We start from the raw sequence: 19,886 nt of genomic DNA on the forward strand, positions 1-19,886 counted from the left end.
ACATGAGTCTCACATGGTGTGCTGCCTAAATAAAAACAGAAAATGCTGGAGAAGCTCAGCAAGTCAGGCAGCATCTGTGGAGAAAGAAACAGGGTTAACATTTCGAGTCAATGGCCCTTTGTCAAGTCATCGACCTGAAACGTTGACTCTGTTTCTTTCTCCACAGATGCTGCCTGACTTGCTAAGTATTTCTAGCATTTTCTGTTTTTATTTCAGATTTCCAGCATCTGCAGTATTTTGCTTTTGATGAAGTATTGCCTCCCTGATGCTAGGGTAGAGGACATCACTGAACAGGGGCAAAACATTTTGTGGAGGGAAGCGGAACAGCCAGAAGTCGTGGTCCAAATTGGAACTAATGACATAGATAGGAAAAGGGTTGAGGTCCTACAGAGTTTCAGGAGCTGGGAGGAAGTTAAAGAGCAGGACCTTAAAGGTAGTAATCTCTGGATTACTCCCAGTGTCACACCAGTATAGGAGCAGTAAGATAAAGCAGGTTAATGCTTGGCTGAGGAAATGGTGCAGGAGGGAGGACTTAAGATTCCTGGGGCATTGGGACATGTACAAGATGGACGGGTTGTACCTCAACAGGGCTGGGACCAAAGTCTTCACGGTGTGGTTAACTAGTGCTGTGGGGGTGGTTTAAACTAATTTGGCAGGGGGAGGGGAACTAGGATGAAACATCAGAGGAGGAACAAGGTTCACAGAGGTATGGGAAAGAATAGCAGTATTAGACCAAAGAGTAGTTCAGAAACAGGAGGGATCAGACAGGGGAGAAATACAAAGCAGACTAAGGTGGGTTTGGAGTGCATGTGCATAAATGCATGGAGTGTGGCAAATAAGGTTGGTGAGCAGCAGGCACAAGTTGCCACATGGGATAATGGTAGAGTAGCAATAGAGACCGGGCTCAAACAAGGGAAGGAGTGGGAACTTAATATTCCTGGCTACAATGTATTCAGGAAAAATAAAGGAGAAAAAGAGGGGGGAAGGAGTATTGATCAAAGATACTGTTACAGCCCTGGAAAGGGATGATGTGCTTGAGGGGTCAAAGACAGAATTTAATGGGGTAGAGTTAAGGAACAGATAGAAGAGGAGCTGTCACGCTGCTGGGTGTATACTATAGGCCACCAAATCATGGGAAGAAGATAGAGGAGCAAATCTGCAGGCAGATTTCAGAAAGATGCAAAAACAATAGAGCAACAATAATGGGGGACTTCAATTATCTCAATTTAGACTGGGAAAATAACAGTGTAAAGGGCAAAGAGGGGGAGGAATTCCTGAAATGTTTACAGGAGAACTTTCTTGATCAATATATTTCCAGCCCAAGTAGGAAAGAAGCAGTCCTGGATCTAGTTCTGGGGAATGCAGTGGGGCAAGTGGAGCTTGTTTCAGTGGGAGAGCATTTGGGAAACAGTGGTCATAATATCATTAGGTTTAGAGTAGTTATGAAAAAGGACACGGATCAATCAAACGTAAAAGTAGTCAACTGGAGGAGGGCTAATTTCAGTGAATTGAAAAGGGATCTGGCCCTAGTGGACTGGAATCACAGACTGGCAGGTAAAGCAGTAAATGAGCAATGGGAGTCCTTCAAAGAGATTGTTCGGGTACAGACTGGACATATTCCAATGAGGGGGAAAGGAAGGGCATCCAAAACTAGAGCTCCCTGGATGACTAACGGTATAGAGATTAAAATGAAACAGAAAAAGGAGGTTTATGATCAATGCCAGGTTCATAATGCAGTAGAGAACCAAGCTGAATACAGAAAGTACAGTGGAGAACTGAAAAAGGAAATAAGAGGGGCAAAGAGAGTGTATGAGAACAGATTAGCGGCTAACATAAAGGGGAACATTATAGTCTTTTATAAACATATAAATAATAAAAGGATAGTCAAAGGAAAGAATGGGGTTGATTAGGGACCAAAAAAAGAGATCTACTTGTGGAGGCAGAGGGCATGGCTGATGTACTGAATCAGTATTTTGCATCTGTCTTTACGAAAGAAGACGATGCTGCCGAAGACGCAGTAAAGGAAGAGGTAGTAGAGAAATTGGATAGGGTAAAAATTTTTAAAAAGGAGGTACTTAAAAGGTTGGCAGTACTCAACGTAGAAAAGTCACCCGGTCCGGATGGGATGCATCCTAGGTTACGGAGGAAAATGAGGGTCAAAATAGTGGCGGCTCTGGCCATAATCTTCCAATCCACCTTAGGTATGGGGCTATCGCACCACCCGCTCTCCTCCCCATGGCACCTTCCCGTGCGAGCTCAGGAGATGCGACACCTGCCCCTCCACTTTCTCCCTTCTTACTGTCCACGGCCCCAAACACTCCTTCCAGGTGAAATAACAATTTACTTGCACTTCTTTCAATTTGGTTTACCATATCCGCTCCACACAATGCGGTCTCCTCTACATTGGGGAGGCCAAACGCAGACTGGATGACTGCTTTGCTGAACACCCCCGCTCAGTCCGCTTGCCATTTTAATTCCCTTTCCCACTCCTACTCTGACCTCGGCCTCTTACACTGTTCCAATGAAGCTCGACGTAAGCTTGAGGAACAGCACCTCATCTTTCGTTTAGGCACTTCACAATCTTCCGGACTCAACGTTGATTTCAATAACTTCAGATCATAACCACTGCTCCCATTTTTTCGGTCAGCTAGTGCTGGTAATGATTCTGCTGCTGCCGCCATTTACAGCTACTCCTGAACAATCTTTTGTTTCTTAACCTGTCCCATTACCACCTTCCTTGCCTTGCACCATCATTCCTGCTGTCATTTAAATCACTCCTGGCCCTGCACCCTATCACAGACCTTACCTTTTGTTCATTCCTCCCCTCCCCTCCCTACCTCCCTCCCTTTCCCAGGCTCCGTACTTGCTCAAAAACAAACTCTTAACATCTTCCAGTTCTGACGAAAGTTCTTCGACCTGAAACATTAACACTGTTTCTTTCTCCACAGATGCTGCCTGACTTGCTGAGCTTCTCCAGCATTTTCTGTTTTTATTTCAGATTTCCAGCATCTGCAGTATTTTGCTTCTGATTTAGGCATGGGGATGGTGCCAGAGAACTGGAGGGTTGCAAATGTTACACCCCTGTTCAAAAAAGGGGAGAGGGACAAACCAGGTAACCACAGGCCAGTCAACCTAACGTCGGTGGTGGGGAAACTTTTTAGTGACAATAATCCGGGACAAAACTTAATCATCACTTGGAAAAACATGAATTAATCAATAACAGCCAGCAAGGATTTGTTAAAGGCAAATCGTATTTGACTAACTTGATTGAGTTCTTTGATAAGGTTGATGAGGGTAGTGCAGTTGATGTTGTGTATATGAACTTTCAATAGGCGTTTGATAAAGTACCACATAATGGACTTGTTAGTAAAATTGAAACCCATGGGATTAATGAGGCAGTGGCAGCATGGATACGGAATTGGCTAAGCGACAGAAAGCAGAGAGTAGAGGTGAACGGTTGTTTTTCAGACTGGAGGGAAGTATACAGTGATGTTCCCCAAGGGTTGGTATTAGGACCATTGCTCTATTTGATATATGTTAATGACCTGGACTTGGGTATGCAGCGCATAATTTCTAAGTTTGCAGATGACACGAAACGTGGAAAAGTAGTAAGCAGTGAGGACGATAGTACGAGATGTCAGGAGGACATAGACGGACTGATGAAATGGGCAGACACATGGCTGTTGAAATTTAACGCAGAGAAGGAGTGAAGTAATGCATTTTGGAAGTAAGAATTAGGAGCAGCAGTATACAACAACAACTTGCATTTATATAGCACCATTAATGTAGTAAAACATCCCAAGGCTCCTTGCAGGACCGTTTTCAAACAAAATTTGACACTCAGCCGCGTAAGGAGATATTAGGTCAGGTGACCAAAAGCTTGGACAAAGAGGTAGGTTCTAAGAAGTGTCTTAAAGGAGGAGAGAGAGGCTGAGAGGTTTAGGAAGGGAATTCCAGAGTTTAGGGCCAAGACAGCTGAAGGCATGGCCACCAATGGTGGAGCGATTAAAATCGGTTTTAATATAATTGGGTTTAGTATAAACTAAATGGTGCAATTTTGAAGGGAGTACAGGAACAGAGACACCTTGGGGATTGTGTACATAAATCTTTAAAGGTGGCAGGACAAGTTGATATGACTGTTAAAAAAGCACATGGGATCCTTGGCTTTATAAACAGAGGCATAGAGTATAAAAGGAAGTTATGCTAAACCTTTCTAAAATCACTGGTTTCAGCTGGAGTATTGTGTCCAATTCCTATCAACACACTTTAGGTAGGATGTCAAAGCCTTAGGCAGAATGCAGAATAGATTTACTAAAATGGTACCAAGGACGAGGGACTTCAGTTACATGGAGAGACTGGAGAAGCTGGGATTGTTTTCCTTAGAACAGAGAAGGTTAAGAGGAGATTCAATAGAGACTTTCAAAATCTTGAAGGTTTTTGATAGAGTAAATAAGAAGAAACTGTTTCCTCTGGCAGAAGGATCAGTAACCAAAGGACTCAGATTTAAGGTAACTGACAAAAGAGCCAGGTGAGATGAGGAGAATTTTTTTTACTCAGCGAATTGTTATGATCTGGAATGCACTGCCTGAAAGGGTAGTGGGAGCAGATTCAATAGTAACTTTCAAAAGGGGAATTGGATAAATACCTGAAGGGGAGAAAACTACAAGGCTATGGGGAAAGAGCAGGCGAGTGAGATTAGTTGGATAGCTCTTTCATGATGGGCCGAATGGCATACTTCAGTGCTGTAAGATACTATGATTCTAACTCTTAAGTAAAAAACAAGCTACATCCTCCTGTGGGGCTTCTATTTGCCCAGTAATGAATGCACACTCTCTCCCCATATGGACATTTCCCAATTACCCAAGCGCAGAGAGCTTAGGCAACGGTTAGCAAAGCCAAAGCTTATGGACCCACAAGTATGAGCAGTGGTACTGCTGAAGTTTAACAAGCTTAAAATTTTACAGCTCACCAGAACTGCTACCTGCTGGTTGTGCAGCTAGGAATACCCTCCTAACAAGGTTATTAGGAACTAAGTGAGAAGAATCTGACCACTGTGGCGGATCTAGCAGTCCAGGATCCATTAGTGAGGCAGGCTGACTGGCTGGCTGGCCAATCATTAACAGTGCCCTGGAATACTGCAGACCTGCCTGGTTCAGAATTTGGATCACGGCTGTGCCAAAAAGAGGGCTTACTTGGTTCTGTGCTTGCATCATCAGGCATGTCATCTAGGAGCTACCTTGGACCCCAAGGAGATCCTGCTTACTTGCCCCTAATTGAAGGAGGACAGTCACCATTTGCTCGTCAGACAACTAACAAGTATGGTTTGAGCTAGACAGCAGGTACATGTGCGAATGCATTGCCACCATCCTATTGATCACAATATCGACACATGCCATAACTCATTGAAAAGTAGTTCCACCAGTTGAATGTGTAGAGCTTCATCAAGTGTCACCCCCCACCTCTGCAACCCAATGATAAGGCAATGAGCAATGGCTAAGTGTACATTCTTACCATGCCTATTTATCAACTCAGGTCCATAATAGACGGAGTCTTGGATTCAGGTTTGCATGTGAGGAAGCTTTAGAAAGAATTGTGCCTGCCATGAGGCCGATTTGCCTCCCAGATACACAGTGGCAGGTCGACGTAAGCGAGAGACCTCACTCCCTGCAACAGCTTCCCTTCTTTGCCACAATTCCATCTCCAGGCTTGGTCCTGATCTCGTACAAGGGCAAGATGAAGCTCTTGTGTTGATTGCCTTGGAATTCTGAACCATGAAGGGTACCTGTTTGGACCCATGTCTTACATGCCACAAGCTTAATCTGTATTGGAATTTTGCTGTCATTAAAGAAGAAAAAGATGAGAAAGTTCAAAGCAACCTTCTATCTTTCTCAGCCTGACCCCAAAGGACAATGCCCAAGCTGAAGGTCAGGATGAACTTAATCATCCTTCACATTAGCAGTAGGTCTCATTGACAGGATATGGTCTTTGCTTCTGCGCAACAAATGAATTCAGAAAATGTCTTGATATGTTTTAATAAGGGCCTGGCATTTGGTAAATGAAGCCCACCATCCTAGCCTGATAAGATCCTTGTATGTAATTGTCGATGAAGCATGTCCATTCACTTAGTTAGAATTTTTCATGACAGTAGCTGAAGTAGAAGCGTCAATAAGAGTTCCGCTGAGTTTCACAGAATCTTATAGCACAGAAGGAGGCCATTCGGCCCATCATGCCTGTGTCGGCTCTTTAAAAGAGCTATCCAATTAGTCCCACTCCCCTGCTCTTTCCCCATAACCCTGCAATTTTCTCCCCTTCAAGTATTTATCCAATTCCATTTTGAAAGTTACTATTGAGTCTGCTTCCACCACCCTTTCAGGCAGTGTATTCCAAATCATAATAACTCGCTGCGTAAGAAAATTTCTCATCTCACCTCTGGCTCTTTTGCCAATTACCTTAAATCCGTGTCCTCTGGTTACCGACCCTTCTACCAGTGGAAACAATTTCTCCTTATTTACTCTATCAAAACCTTTCAGGATAGATTTTGATAATTTCCATGGTCACTAGAGAAGCAGCCTGGAAGGATCCCACGAAAACTATCTGATGTGATCTTTGAAAGACCTGAAAGGGCTCCACCCTGTGTATTTAGAGTTTTGGTCAAACAAGATGCTCACAGGCAACTCAACATTATTGTTATCTTGCTCCCATGCAGGGGTATTCATGCTCCCCACTGCCTGTAGATAGATGGGAATCATTTAAAGCAGGTGCTTGGGTCTCCACTAGTTATGGAGTTCCAGTCTGTCTCATTATGGCCAGGGTAATGATTTTATAAAATCACTAATGGTCTTAGGGAAAATAGCATCATAGTATGGTAAGGAGGCGGCCCATTCGGCCCATCGTGCCTGTGCTGGCTCTTTGAAAGAGCTTTCCAATTAGTCCCACTCTCTTACTCTTTCTCCATAGCCCTGTAAATTTTTTCCCTTCAACTTTTTATCCAATTCCCTTTTGAAAGTTATTACTGAATCTGCTTCCACCACCCTTTCAGGCAGCGCATTCCAGATCATAACAACTCACAGTGTAAAATAATGTTTCCTCATGTCGCCTCTGGTTCTTTTGCCAATCATCTTAAATCTGTGTCCTCTAGTTACTGATCCTTCTGCCACTGGAAACAGTTTCTCCTTATTTACTCTATCAAATCTGTTCATGATTTTGAACACCTCTATTAAATCTCCCCATAACCTTCTCTGTTCCAAGGAGAGCAACCCCAGCTTCTCCAGTCTCTCCACATAACTGAAGTCCCTCATCCCTGGTACCATTCTAGTAAATCTCTTCTGCACCCAAAGGCCTTCTTAAAGTGTCGTGCCCAGAACTGAACACAATACTTCAGCTGAGGCGTAACATTCACCACTACTCTCTGCTTTCTATCACTTAGCCAATTTTGTACCCATGCTGCCACTGTCCCTTTAATCCCATGGGCTTTAATTTTGCTAACAAGTCTATTATGTGGTACTTTATCAAATGCTTTTTGAAAGTCCATATGCACATCAACTGCATTACCTTCATCAACCCTCTCTGTTATTTAAGGAACTCAATCAAGTTAGTCAAACACTATTTTTCTTTAACAAATCAGTGCTGACTTTCATTTATTAGCCCATACTTTTCCAAGTGCCAATTAATTTTGTCCCAGGTTGTTGTCTCTAAATGTTTCCCCACCACCTTAGGCTGACTGGCCTGTAATTGTCGGGTTTATCCCTCTCCCCCTTTTTGAACAGGGGTATAACATTTGTAATCCTCGTCCTCAGGCACCGCCTCCATATCTAAGGAGGATTGGAAGATTATGGCCAGAGCCTCCGCAATTTCCACCCTTACTTCCTTCAGTAACCTAGGATGGATCCCATTTGTACTGAGTGACTTTTCTACGTTGGGTATTGCCCTCATGGGAATGTGTCCACTCTGTACCCGAACCATTTTCTCCTTGAAGGCCTCCCATTGTTTTCCCTTCCAATTTTTGATTCCAATCCACCTGGGCAAGTTCCTTTTTCAACTCACTGAAGGTAACCTTCCTCCAGTTCAGTATTTTTATGCTTGATTGTTGCTTGTCTTTTTCCATAACTACTCTAAATCTGATATTATGATCACTGTTGCCCAAATGTTCCCCCACTGAAACACTGGTGGGAGTTGTCTATAGGCCTCCAAACAGTAGTGGTGATGTAGGGGACGGCATCAAACAGGAAATTAGAGATGCATGTAACAAGGGTACTACAGTCATCATGGGTGACTTCATTCTCCATATAGACTGGCCAAACCAAATTAGCTATAATACTGTGGAGGATGAATTCCTGGAGTGTACACGAGATTTTTTTTTAGACCAGTACGTTGAGGAGCCAACCAGGGAACAGGCTATCCGAGATTGGGTATTGTGCAATGAGAAGGGGATAATTAATAATCTTGTTGTGCGGGGTCCTTTAAGGAAGAGTGACCATAACATGATAGAATTCTTCATTAAGATGGAAAGTGAAGTAGTCTAATCCGAAACTAGGGTCCTAAATCTAAACAAGGGAAACTACGAAGGTATGAGGAGTGAGTTGGCTATGATAGAGTAGGAAGCTTCATTAAAAGGCATGACAGTGGATAGGCAATGGCTAACATTTAAGGAATGAATGCATGAATTGCAACAATTATACATTACTTTCTGGCACAAAAACACAAAAGGAAAAGCGGCCCAATCATGGCTAACAAAAGAAATTAAGGCCTAGTATTAGATCCAAAGGGGAGTCCTGTAAAGTTGCTAGAAAAAGTAGCTAGCCTGAGGATTGGGAGCCGTTTAGAATTCAGCAAAAAAAGGACCAAGAAATTGATTAAGGGGTGAAAAATAGAGTATGAGAGTAAACTTGCAAGGAACATAAAAGTGGACTGTAAAAGCTTCTACAAGTATGTAAAAAGAAAAAGATTAGTGAAGACAAATATAGGTCCCTTACAGTCAGAAACGGAAGAATTTATAATGGGGAACAAGGAAATGGCAGAGCAATTAAACAAATACTTTGGTTCTGTCTTCACGGAAGAGGACACAAATAACTCCTCAGAAATGCTAGGGAACCAAGGGACTAGTGAGAAGGAGGAATTAAAGGAAACTAGTATTAGTAAAAAAAAAAGTTCTGGAGAAATTAATGGGACTGAAAGCCGATAAATCCCCAGGGCCTGATAATCTGCATCCCAGAGTACTAAAAGAAGTAGTCATGGAAATAGTGGATGCATTAGTTGTCTTCTTCCAAAATTTTATAGATTATGGAACAGTTCCTGCAGGGTGGAGGGTGCCAAATGTAACCCCACTATTTAAAAAAGGAGGGAGAGAAAAAAGGGAGCTACAGACCGGTTAGCCTAACATCCGTAGTAGGGAAAATGCTAGAGTCTATTATAAAGGATGTGATAACAGGACACTTAGAAAATATCAACAGGATTAGACAAAGTCAACATAGATTTATGAAAGGGAAATCATGTTTGATAAACCTATTGGAGTTTTTTGAGGATGTAACTGGTAGAATAGATAAGTGGATGTGGTTTATTTGGATTTTCAGGCGGCCTTTGAAAAGTCCCACATAAGAGGTTAGTGTACAAAATTAAAGCACATGGGATTGGGGGTAATATACTGGCATGGATTGAAAATTGGTTAACAGACAAGAAACAGAGAGTAGGAATAAATGGATCTTTCTGAGGGTGGCAGGCAGTGACTAGTGGAGTACTGCAGAGATCAGTGCTTGGCCCAGCTATTCACAATATATATCAATGATTTGGATGAGGGAACCAAATCTAATATTTCCAAGTGTGCTGACGTCACAAAACCAGGTGGGGTTGTGAGTTGTGAGGAGGATGCAAAGAGGCTTCAAGGTGATTTAGACAAGTTGAGTGAGTGGGCAAATACATGGCAGATGCAGTATAATGTGGATAAATGTGAAGTTATCCACTTCAGAAGGAAAAACAGAAAGGCAGAGTATTATTTAAATGGTGATAGATTGGGAAATGTTGATGTACAAAGGGACCTGGGTGTCCTTGTACACCAGTCACTGACGGCAAACATGCAGGTGCAGCAAGCAGTTAGGAAGGCAAATGGTATGTTGGCTTTCATTGCAAGAGGATTTGAGTACAGGAGCAATGATGTCTTACTGCAGTTATACAGGGGCCTTGGTGAGACCACAACCTGGAGTATTGTGTGCAGTTTTGGTCTCCTTACCCAAGAAAGGATATACTTGCCATGGAGGGAGTGCAGCGAAGGTTCACCAGACTGATTCCTGCGATGGCAGGACTGTCGTATGAGGAGAGATTGGGTCGACTTGGCCTGTATTCACTCCAGTTTAGAAGAATGAGAGGGGATCTCATTGAAACACATAAAATTCTGACAGGGCTAGACAGACTGGATTCAGGGAGGATGTTTCCCCTGGCTGGGGGGGTCCAGAACAAGGGGTCACAGTCTCAGAATACAGGGTAGGACATTTAGGACTGAGATGAGGAGAAATTTCTTCACTCAGAGGGTGGTGAACCTGTGGAATTCTCTACCACAGAAGGCTGTGGAGGCCAAGTCACTGAATATATTTAGGAAGGAGCTGGATAGATTTCTAGACACAAAAGGCATCAAGGGGTATGGGGAGAGAGCGGGAATATGGTATTGAGACAGAGGATCAGCCATGATCACATTGAATGGCGGAGCAGGCTCGAAGGGCTGAATGGCCTACTCCTGCTCCTATTTTCTATGTTTCTATGAAACATGCTCCACTTGTCCCACTTCATTCCCTGGAACTAGATCCAGCATTGCTTGCTTCCTTCCTCATTGGGGTAGAAACACTCTGATGATAAAATGAATCAGTCATGCCGAGTGCTCTCTGATTCCCCTGCATACTGCTGGAGAAGGCTGACAGATTCTGAGGATCCTCCTTCACAGAGGGAGAACCTGTCAATGAAATTGCAGCAGATGGGAAACCTGTCCTTGTGAGTAGATATAGGTAACCAACCCCACAGCAGAGATTTGGGAGTACAAAGATACTTTTAGGTCACAGCTTAAGGGGCTTTCTACTGTTCCTCAAAGGACACATCGTGAAGTAGTACAGTCCAACTGGCATCAGAGATGCTTCAGCAGTGCTGGAATCTCTAAACTGAAGGGTTCCTGTTTTAGAAGAGTCCTGTGTTATTAGACCGCTAGTTAGCAAATTAGAAAGATTGGATGTAATCTGCCCATGATTTACAGAATTTGGCTTGTTAGAGCACACATCTCTATTGGTCAGTGCCAATGTTCTTTGCGTCCCATTTTTGGTGCCGGTTGACCGAAGGGTGTAAGAATATTTGGTTCCACTCAGCAATTCCCGTCGTGAACTAATTCCTTAAGTACCCAGTACTGGGCATGCTGGATTTCTTAGACGTCCTACGTTTGTTTATCTTGTTCTGAATAATGTGGCAAACACAGTGCAGTTTTTACTCACCAGGCAAATTTTGCAAGTTGCTGCATCATGGTTAGACCACAGGCATTTTAAGCCACAACAGTGCGTGAGCAATTGCGACTCACGTTTAGGTCAGCACTTTTGCACAATATATCATGTCGTTGGTAGATGTTGGTAGAGACATGCTGACCCAACCGTGGATGTTCTTAAGTTTGCATGGATCAGTGCCAAAAGGGGCATAACATAGAAACACAGCCTACCTGGGCCACATTCTGTGGAGTACAAAAATTCCAATTTGTGCCTTAACCCTTGTTTGCTTTTGTGTCCTATGTTTATCTATGTCTAGCTATATGGTCGTGTGGGGTGAACAGGGTTGGCTGCTGGTCCTGTCATACAACCAAAAGAGCAAGGCTTTGCTTTTGTATGTCTGTCCCAAAAAGGACAGCTTAGTATGTTATTTTCATTAGCCTCAAGAAAACTTGAAAAAGAAACACAAACATTGGACAGGCTGGCTTAAATAACAATGTCTGATATTCTGACTGACTAATTTAACATGCTGCAGGAGAGACATTAAATTAATCCCAAACCTTAACTGAGGAAAAATGAGCTGGCAAATTGTAGAAGTTTAATACAACAGGTACCTGCATCACGACAACATTTTCATATACGTGCTCGGTAGATGGTTTTCCCCAGAACCTATTAAGCTGGGCTATACTTCTACAGTGTGTGCAGGATGTGGAATGAAGAATAAATCTGAACAAAAGCAATTAAACATATTAAAACAACCCAAGACTTTTACAGTACATACCTGCTGGTTGACATTCCAGACTCGTATTTATACTGATGGATTAGGTTGTCCAAGTTTCGGCAAAGTTGTAATGTCACAGCTGTCACCACCCTCTGCAGTACTTTCCCCATGTATGGAAGAGCTGACGTTATCAACCCAATCCACTGAGGGTCCATTTTACAGGAAAAGGGTTGATTTAATGCCTTAATTACAGCAGAGATGAACATTCCCTGAGAAGTAATTGGTTGGGAGTGCAGATATTGTAAGGAAGTCAATGGCTGCTGCGGATTACTATTCTCTGGATCGGAGGTGACAAATTCATATCCTGTCTCACTATCCTCAGACGCAACCATCACTCTGTGCTCCAGGACAATCAATCGCTGCACCAGTTTCAGTAGCTGAGTCTGCAATGTGCTGCAATTGTCAATTTCATCCTCTGAAAAGTTGATGATACTGTCCTCAGATAGCCCCTCTTCAATGGCTGTTACATTCTTCCCAGCTGTTCTCAGATAATGCCACTTCTGTGCACTGAAGATAGAGGAAAGCAAGCAGTGCAGGACTACCTTCTGAACCTTACATTTCAGCAGCATATCAGAGATAAAGCTGGCGAAGCCTTTGGCTGAACTTTCGGTCACTTTTGCCAGCTCAGTAAAAAGTAAGGTTAGGATCTGGATGCTCACAATTTGCAAATTTCGGTTTCCGGAAAGGTCCTGTTGAGTCACTTTTACATGGGCTGGGTAGTAGCTCCTCAGGAAGTACAAACAGAGAGAGATAATGATCTCTATGTACATAGAGCTACGGAAAGCATGGCTGGAGTCAAGTGGGATGTGACTGTAAAAGTCCCTGCCCATGACAGAAATTCGGTGTCTGGCCATGAGGTTCTGGAGTAAGGAGAGCTGTGGAGTGTAGGTATTATTTACACTAGTGGTAGAAATGGCGCTCACAAATCCAACTGGATTTGCTTTCAAGATAGCTTCAATAGCAGACAGAGCATGTAAAGCCCTTGCGGAGTCACACACCTGAAGATAGAGCAAAACATGCTGGTATAAAGGATGGATATTAAATTTTGAAGTTTTCCACATTCCTGGAGATCCAACATCACTCTCTATTTCAGAAACTTCACCCTCACCGCAGCTATACCAGTTCTCCAGATCCAAGCTATCTCCAAAGAAAACGTTATGTTGTTTCATTTTTTCATTTTGTACCTTCTTTTTATCATCTTCCTTCTTTTTGCTTACTTTTATTTTGGGCTTTGCACCAGGGGGTTTAGGAAAATCTTTGAAGCCAAGTTCTCTGTCAGACAGTTTCTCCATCATTTTCCCATGTAGTCCCAAATGGTTGCCAGTCGGGCTTCTCTTTAATGACTGCACATCTTTTGCAGAGAGACTGTATTTAGGCGAAGGATCCTCAGACATTGCAATGGATGGTGAGGATCTGGGTCTACTTAGGCTTTCAGACATGGTCCCAATGCCACCATCAGTCGATGTGGACACACTTTCAGGGCTGCCACATTTAATCATCCCATTCAGGGGACTTCTAATGTGCATGCTTTTAGTTTCACTTTGGACAGAACACTCTGCTGGCTGTATGCGTATACTTGATCCCAAAACATTGGTTTCAGTCTGATCCGGAACCTGATGCTCTCGAGATTCAGACTTGCCTTTTAATCCATTTACAACATTGCTGATCAAGTCTGAAACTACTTGCTGCACTATATCATCCACCGAATCTTCCGAAATTTGTGAATTCCCATTGGTCCTAGCACTGCTCATGCTCAGTGGTTCTGCCTCATAACTGCTGTTGTCTCCTGTTGATGACTGGGAACAGCCAGATTCAGAACTATGGAGGATGTCTGCCTGTGGCTCCTGTAGATCGAAGTCTGACACTCCAAACGGTAGGGTCTCACTACTTGTGCTCAGCATAGACAACCTGTCACTCAGAGGGTTCACTGTAAAGCTGAAGTTCTCCATTTCTTCTGCACCTAAATGTTTGCTAATAGTTCCTTTAGAGGCTGGGTGTTTTCCAGAGTTGAAGGATAGGTGTCCAAAAACTATGGGATTAATGGTACCAGAAAGAAAGTTAACTTTAAAGGTGATTTTCTTAAGCCAAACTTGTTATCAAGCTCTAATATTATTCATTTGTTTAAAAAAATCAAGCCTTAAATAATTAAGCTTCAAATGGCCTATTTTACACTGTCAATAAATTTCCTAGCGATTTCCCTGCAATTTAGAAATACGAACACTATCAATGAGAATCCAGTCTTACTTTTGAACCCTTGCCAGTTTCAATAAATTAGGTTTAATTAAATGTTTCGTGAGTACCAACATTACAATAATCAAGTGAAGAAATCTGCAAAGAGAACACCTCAATAACAATCTTCAACTGTAAACTGTGGTACCCAACTAGGGAAAATATTTGAAGACACTTTTTTTTTGGTTACATTGTTTTTACCCTGAACAATTTGCATTTAATATAGGAAAAGACTATAAAGCGCTTCACATTGGGAATCAGACCTGAGCAGGAGTGGGATTAGGGGAGAGAGCCACAGGTGCTATCAGAGAGGGAGGTTTTAAGGTGAGGAGGGGTTTACTTTAGGCTAAATTCATGCAGCCCAGAAGATCCATATTATGGAGATCTTGTTAATTAAATAAAATTCAAAACATATTAATACGCTGACTTTTCACGTAACAGCACTAATTAAAAGAATACGCACCATCGACACCATTAATTCCTCGCAAGTAATTATCTCCATCGTCTTCAATAGGCGGATTCTTGGATTTATTTATGTGCCTCTCTATTTGCATTCGTTGCACAGAGATACGCTGGGTTTTTGGATGGAGGAGGAGCAGAAGCAGTGGTTCAAGGATCCTTGCAATGTCATGTCTCTGAATAACTTGGTTCAGCCAGGCCTGAGCTACTGAACAGGTGGAGCCATCCATGCTGCTCAGGCTATCCAGCATTATAAAGAGAGACCTGCAAAAAACAGATTTAAACACAGTGTTATACTTTGGAAACGCCTAAATGGGTTACTGATCATCAGAGGTCTCAAGATGATCGAGAATCCAGCAGCAAGCCATAGCTAAATAGTGGGATGCAATTAATTAATTAATGTGTTTTGAATTTCATTTTCATAGTGGATTGCTGGATACTACTTCGGTTGGACCAAATAATGGGGTGCTGGTTGCTACTTTGCTACTAGAAGCAAAAATCTCATTTTCCAGCACCCCCAAGTCCCAGTGTGTAAAGGCACTGCCTGCTAAGTATTATGCCTTATGCCATACAGACCAGAATGACCTAGATTTGACTCAGACTTTACTCGGTTAGGCCTCAACCAGGGCAGCAGTCAGCACACTTCCCTAGCACCCATGAAGTCTGGAAAGGAAGTTAATCCTGCTCCTGATCACTATCCAGTGATCCTTGCTGGAAAGTGTGCATGTGTGAACATCAAGAACAGGGTTCAGACTCAGTCCCCCACTGTTGACTATTTTGTCAACAATCGCAGTCTAGTCTCTCACATGAAGAATTGTCAATTGGTACTGGAGGGCTGCCAGTGCCTGTGGAAGTGTACCCAGCAAGAACCAACACTTTCAAGATACTACAAAGGCAGTAAGAATCACAACCTGATACCTTCAATTCTAACAACATGGGCAGTAAACTGTCTTAGTTTTTCTTAGCGTGTGGGGGCAGGGTAAGAGCGTATATGGGAAGTGATCACTCTCCACAGTGCTTAAATTATATCCTTAAAATCAGCACACTTGTAAAGCACCAAAATATTTCATATCATTTTGTACTGGTCACAAAATGTGATTCCCCCCTCTCTTGGATGTCACACACCATTTTTCTCAATTACCCCAGATGTAACAGTCCATTATTCATAGAGGTGGTCACAGTTTTATTTTGTTCAGCCAGAAACCTATTACAATGCTTAAGAGTCTCCAAATCAAACAGCTGAGAAAGCTACACAGGATGCCTTGGTTTCAATGTTCCTTTGCCGGGCACGTCATCTTAGAGTCAACTTTGCCCCAAAGAGCTCCTCAGTAGCTCTCCCCAAGGAGGATAGTCATTGCTGACTCTTTGACAATCCACAAGCATGGGTTTAAACCCTCTCTTAAGTGGACAGATACCAGGAACTCCTCACAACTCCATGTAAATTGTGAATGCATTACCATAACCCTTCTGACTGCAGCATGGACACACACCATACCCATTGAATGGTGGTTCCACCAATTAGATATCCAGCTTCAGCAGCAACTGCTTGTCTCTCTTCAACCCAACCCCGGCATGCAATGAACTCTATACATACGAGCACATTTTCTCATACCCAGTCTCCAGGTAACACATTCCCCCAAGTTGTCATTTCAGATGTACAAAAGGAACCCATTTTCACCGCGATAGAAGGATATACGCAGAGCAGCATGCGACATGCCAAGCGCCTTGATGTTTTAAAAGTCCAAGTCCAATGCCATGAAGCAGGCTTATTCATTACCAAATGCTTAATCCAAGTCCTAAATGAAGGATTTTGGCAAAGAGGTATATCTGTGCAGAGTTGACTCCCTCTTCAGGGTGCTCAGTGACAAATCAATGTAAGCTGCAGCCCTCCCTCTCTGCAACAGTTTCAATTTGTGCCGAAATCCATCTCATAGCTTGGTCATGGATCTTGTGTATGGGCCAAAAGATCTTCTGTTGCATGGCTAGGAGTTTTCAATACAAACCCCAGCATCTGCTACATTTGACCCCTTGTGACCCCACCTCAGTATTCTTGGATGTAATGTTTCCCTGACTAACCTGTTTGAACACCATTCACTCCTTTGACTGCTGTGATTATCTCTCTGCCGAGGTGTGATAAAGGGCAGTTAGAAAGGCATTGTTCTCTGACTATATATGCTGTGCCTATATGCATCTCTTCACTTTACCTGACGAAGGAGCAAAGCTCCAAAAGCTTGTGACTTCAAATTAAGCTGTTGGACTATAACCTGGTGTTGTGCAACTCCTCACATTTGTCCACCCCAGTCCATCACCGGCATCTCCACATCATATTAAAGCCAAACACTGAAAGATGTTTAAGATTTTGGGAGCGAGGGAAAAAGGATGAAGAAAAAAGGAATGTAAGGAGGGATCTTATTATGGCATCTTTAGTTGGAGGAACTGCTAACTATAATCTTTTTGAGGGCAACACAATTTAGCAACAAGATGATGGTGCAATACATTTAGTTTCATACATGTATAAACAAGTCTCAATATAGACAAGCAGCAGCGCACCTATCCTTAAATTACAGACTGCAAACCTCTATTATTCTGAATTCCTACTAAGAACAAAGTGTGGAATGAGAAAAGGCCATTTAGATCATCAAGCTTATTCCTTTCACAGACCTGGTAGAATTTGCCCCATCAGTGACTCTACCCAACCTATTAAATCTCCTGAGGGAAGGCTCTGCAAAGTCTCTCCCTGATCCCCAAATGTAACCAAACATACTTCAGAATATCCATTTAACTGTACAACATATTATTCATCCTGGAGTTTAAAAAAAACTGCTTAAAAATGCAATTACAGCAGAGTAAAACGTAGCTTTTAAATTCACCAACCTGTCAAAAGTGCGATTAAAGGAGGAAGACTTGTTGATAAGAAGGTCCCGAGTAATGTGCCAAAGTACTGAAAAATTTACATGAGCTTCCATACGTATTTTCTACAATAAAAAACAAGCAAAATTTCAAACCAAATGTTCAGTTCTGGTTGTATATTTACTTGTTCCAGCCCAGGGAGGAAAAGTTGTCTGTTAAGCTGGGAAATTATAGGAGAAAATTTATACATATGTTCAGAATTTGAAGCCAGTTACATCCACCAGAATTTTGAGTGGGTGAAGGAAGCTAGCCTTTGCCCACTTAGAATGGTCAAATGGACAATTCCCAAAGTCTCCAGTAACAACTTCCCTTTAATAAACAATTAAAACAAATTAACCATCACTGTAAAATACAGCTTTACTTTGGGGGAAACAGATTATGTTGAATAAATTTAATCTATTTATTCAATGCTAACAGGAAAATGTGCAGATGATGGGCTCTGTGAGTACATCTTTGCAAAGAAGTCATAGGACTATGAAATTTTATATTGTACTCCTACAATAAGAGTTTATCACATTAGAATACTTATTAAAGTGGAAAATATGACAGGCTATAGTGCTGGCAATTTTATACCACAGGCAAAATCCACCACATAATGATCCATTGCTCATCAGAGTCACAAGTGGTAAAAAAAACCTTTGTGGATTTATAATCTCGCGGCAAACTTTCTTGTTGCTTTTTTTGGCATATAGCAATGCCACTGATTTATGAATCACAAATCTCTACCTGATGACCACCAATGATGCAACGCAACAACAACTTGCATTCATATAGCGCCTTTAATGTAGAAAAACCTCCCAAAGCGTTTCACAGAAGCGTAATCACACAAAATTTGACACATTACAGCACTTTACAAAAGCTGCCTCAGGTTAGGTTGTAATTTGGTTGTTCTGGGTGTTGTGATGGACAAAGTTTGAGAGAGGAGAAGAGGGAAGAAAAAGACTGCTTGAAGGACTGCAGAGAGAGCCTGGTGTCATAGCAATCCTACGTGATCATGGGAAGTGGTGGCTACTAAATAAATATTCAGCATATTAAGCTACAATGAAATCAGCGCTGTCTCGGAAGAGACAGATTCTTTGGGTGCAAGGGACTGGTTTTGATTCACTGCACTTTCAGGTTTCTTGCACTTAGATTATTGAGAAATCATTCCAGTTGAGATATTCATCAATGTAATTCAATCATTTCAAATTTATGGGATAAGTGGTATCTCATTGTTTGGGTTATAAGAACACAACTTATGAGAAAAGAAAAGGCAGTTTGAGCCTATCCAACCTACTCAATAGGATAGAGCATTTACAGTTTGCACTATCGTGGGACTCTACTTATTTTATTTAATCTCCTAAAGATGAATAGCCACAAGTAAAACTTTTAGGAAGAAAAGACTACTTTCTCCCTAGCCACCAAAAGTAATTGAGCAAAAGCTCAACAATGCCAATGTAACATTATTCAGCTTCATCTGGTTGCATTTCCACAGATGACACAGTCATGGATCAAACTAGAAGAAATAAAGACTTGAATGTATATAGTGCCTTTCACGGCCTCGGGACGTCCCAAAACGCTTTAGTCAATGAAGTACTTTTGAAGTATAGTCACTGTTGTAATGTAGGAAACATGACAGCCAATTTGTGCACAGCAAGGTCCCACAAACAGCAATGTGATCGTGATGAAATAATCTGTTTTGAGGTGTTGATTGAGGGATAAATATTGTCCAGGACACCGGGGAGGATGCCCCATCTCTTTCCACAATGGAAAGGTACCATTGTGTCCCATTGTTCATCTGTATTTATACTTCCTTTAATCCTCAATCCTATTTTGTCCAGACATTTGTCTTGCTCCTTTTTAAGGTGCCAACATAGTACCGACTGCTATTGCTGAAGGACTAACCCACATATCTACAACTGTGTGCATTCGTAAGTGAAGTGTGCATATATAAGGGGATGAAGAGCGATAGAAAATCTTCCAATCTCTAGCATCACTTGAGATTTCACAATTTTCTACTCAAAACAAAATTCATTTTTCACTTATTACCCAATGACACTTGTTTAATTGGGAAGGGACAA

At 42.2% G+C, this 19,886-nt stretch overlaps 1 protein-coding gene across 5 annotated transcripts in view; it reads right to left on the reverse strand.

The window, feature by feature from the left end:
* dop1a (DOP1 leucine zipper like protein A) overlaps positions 1-19,886 on the reverse strand; it is a 224,271-nt gene that overhangs the window by 92,526 nt on the left and 111,859 nt on the right. For all 5 annotated transcript variants that reach the window (XR_010963688.1, XM_067989164.1, XM_067989163.1 and 2 more), the window contains exons 17-19: positions 17,791-17,891; positions 14,921-15,180; positions 12,229-14,257 (exon numbers count right to left, since the gene is read on the reverse strand). Coding sequence is in view for 4 of the 5 variants with exons in the window: in XM_067989164.1 (XP_067845265.1) it covers positions 12,229-14,257; positions 14,921-15,180; positions 17,791-17,891 (2,390 nt within the window). In the remaining variant the exon portion in view is untranslated. The remainder of the gene's footprint in view (positions 1-12,228; positions 14,258-14,920; positions 15,181-17,790; positions 17,892-19,886) is intronic.

This window comes from Heptranchias perlo, chromosome 8 (genome assembly GCF_035084215.1).
Source record: "Heptranchias perlo isolate sHepPer1 chromosome 8, sHepPer1.hap1, whole genome shotgun sequence".
NCBI classification, from domain to species: domain Eukaryota; kingdom Metazoa; phylum Chordata; class Chondrichthyes; order Hexanchiformes; family Hexanchidae; genus Heptranchias; species Heptranchias perlo.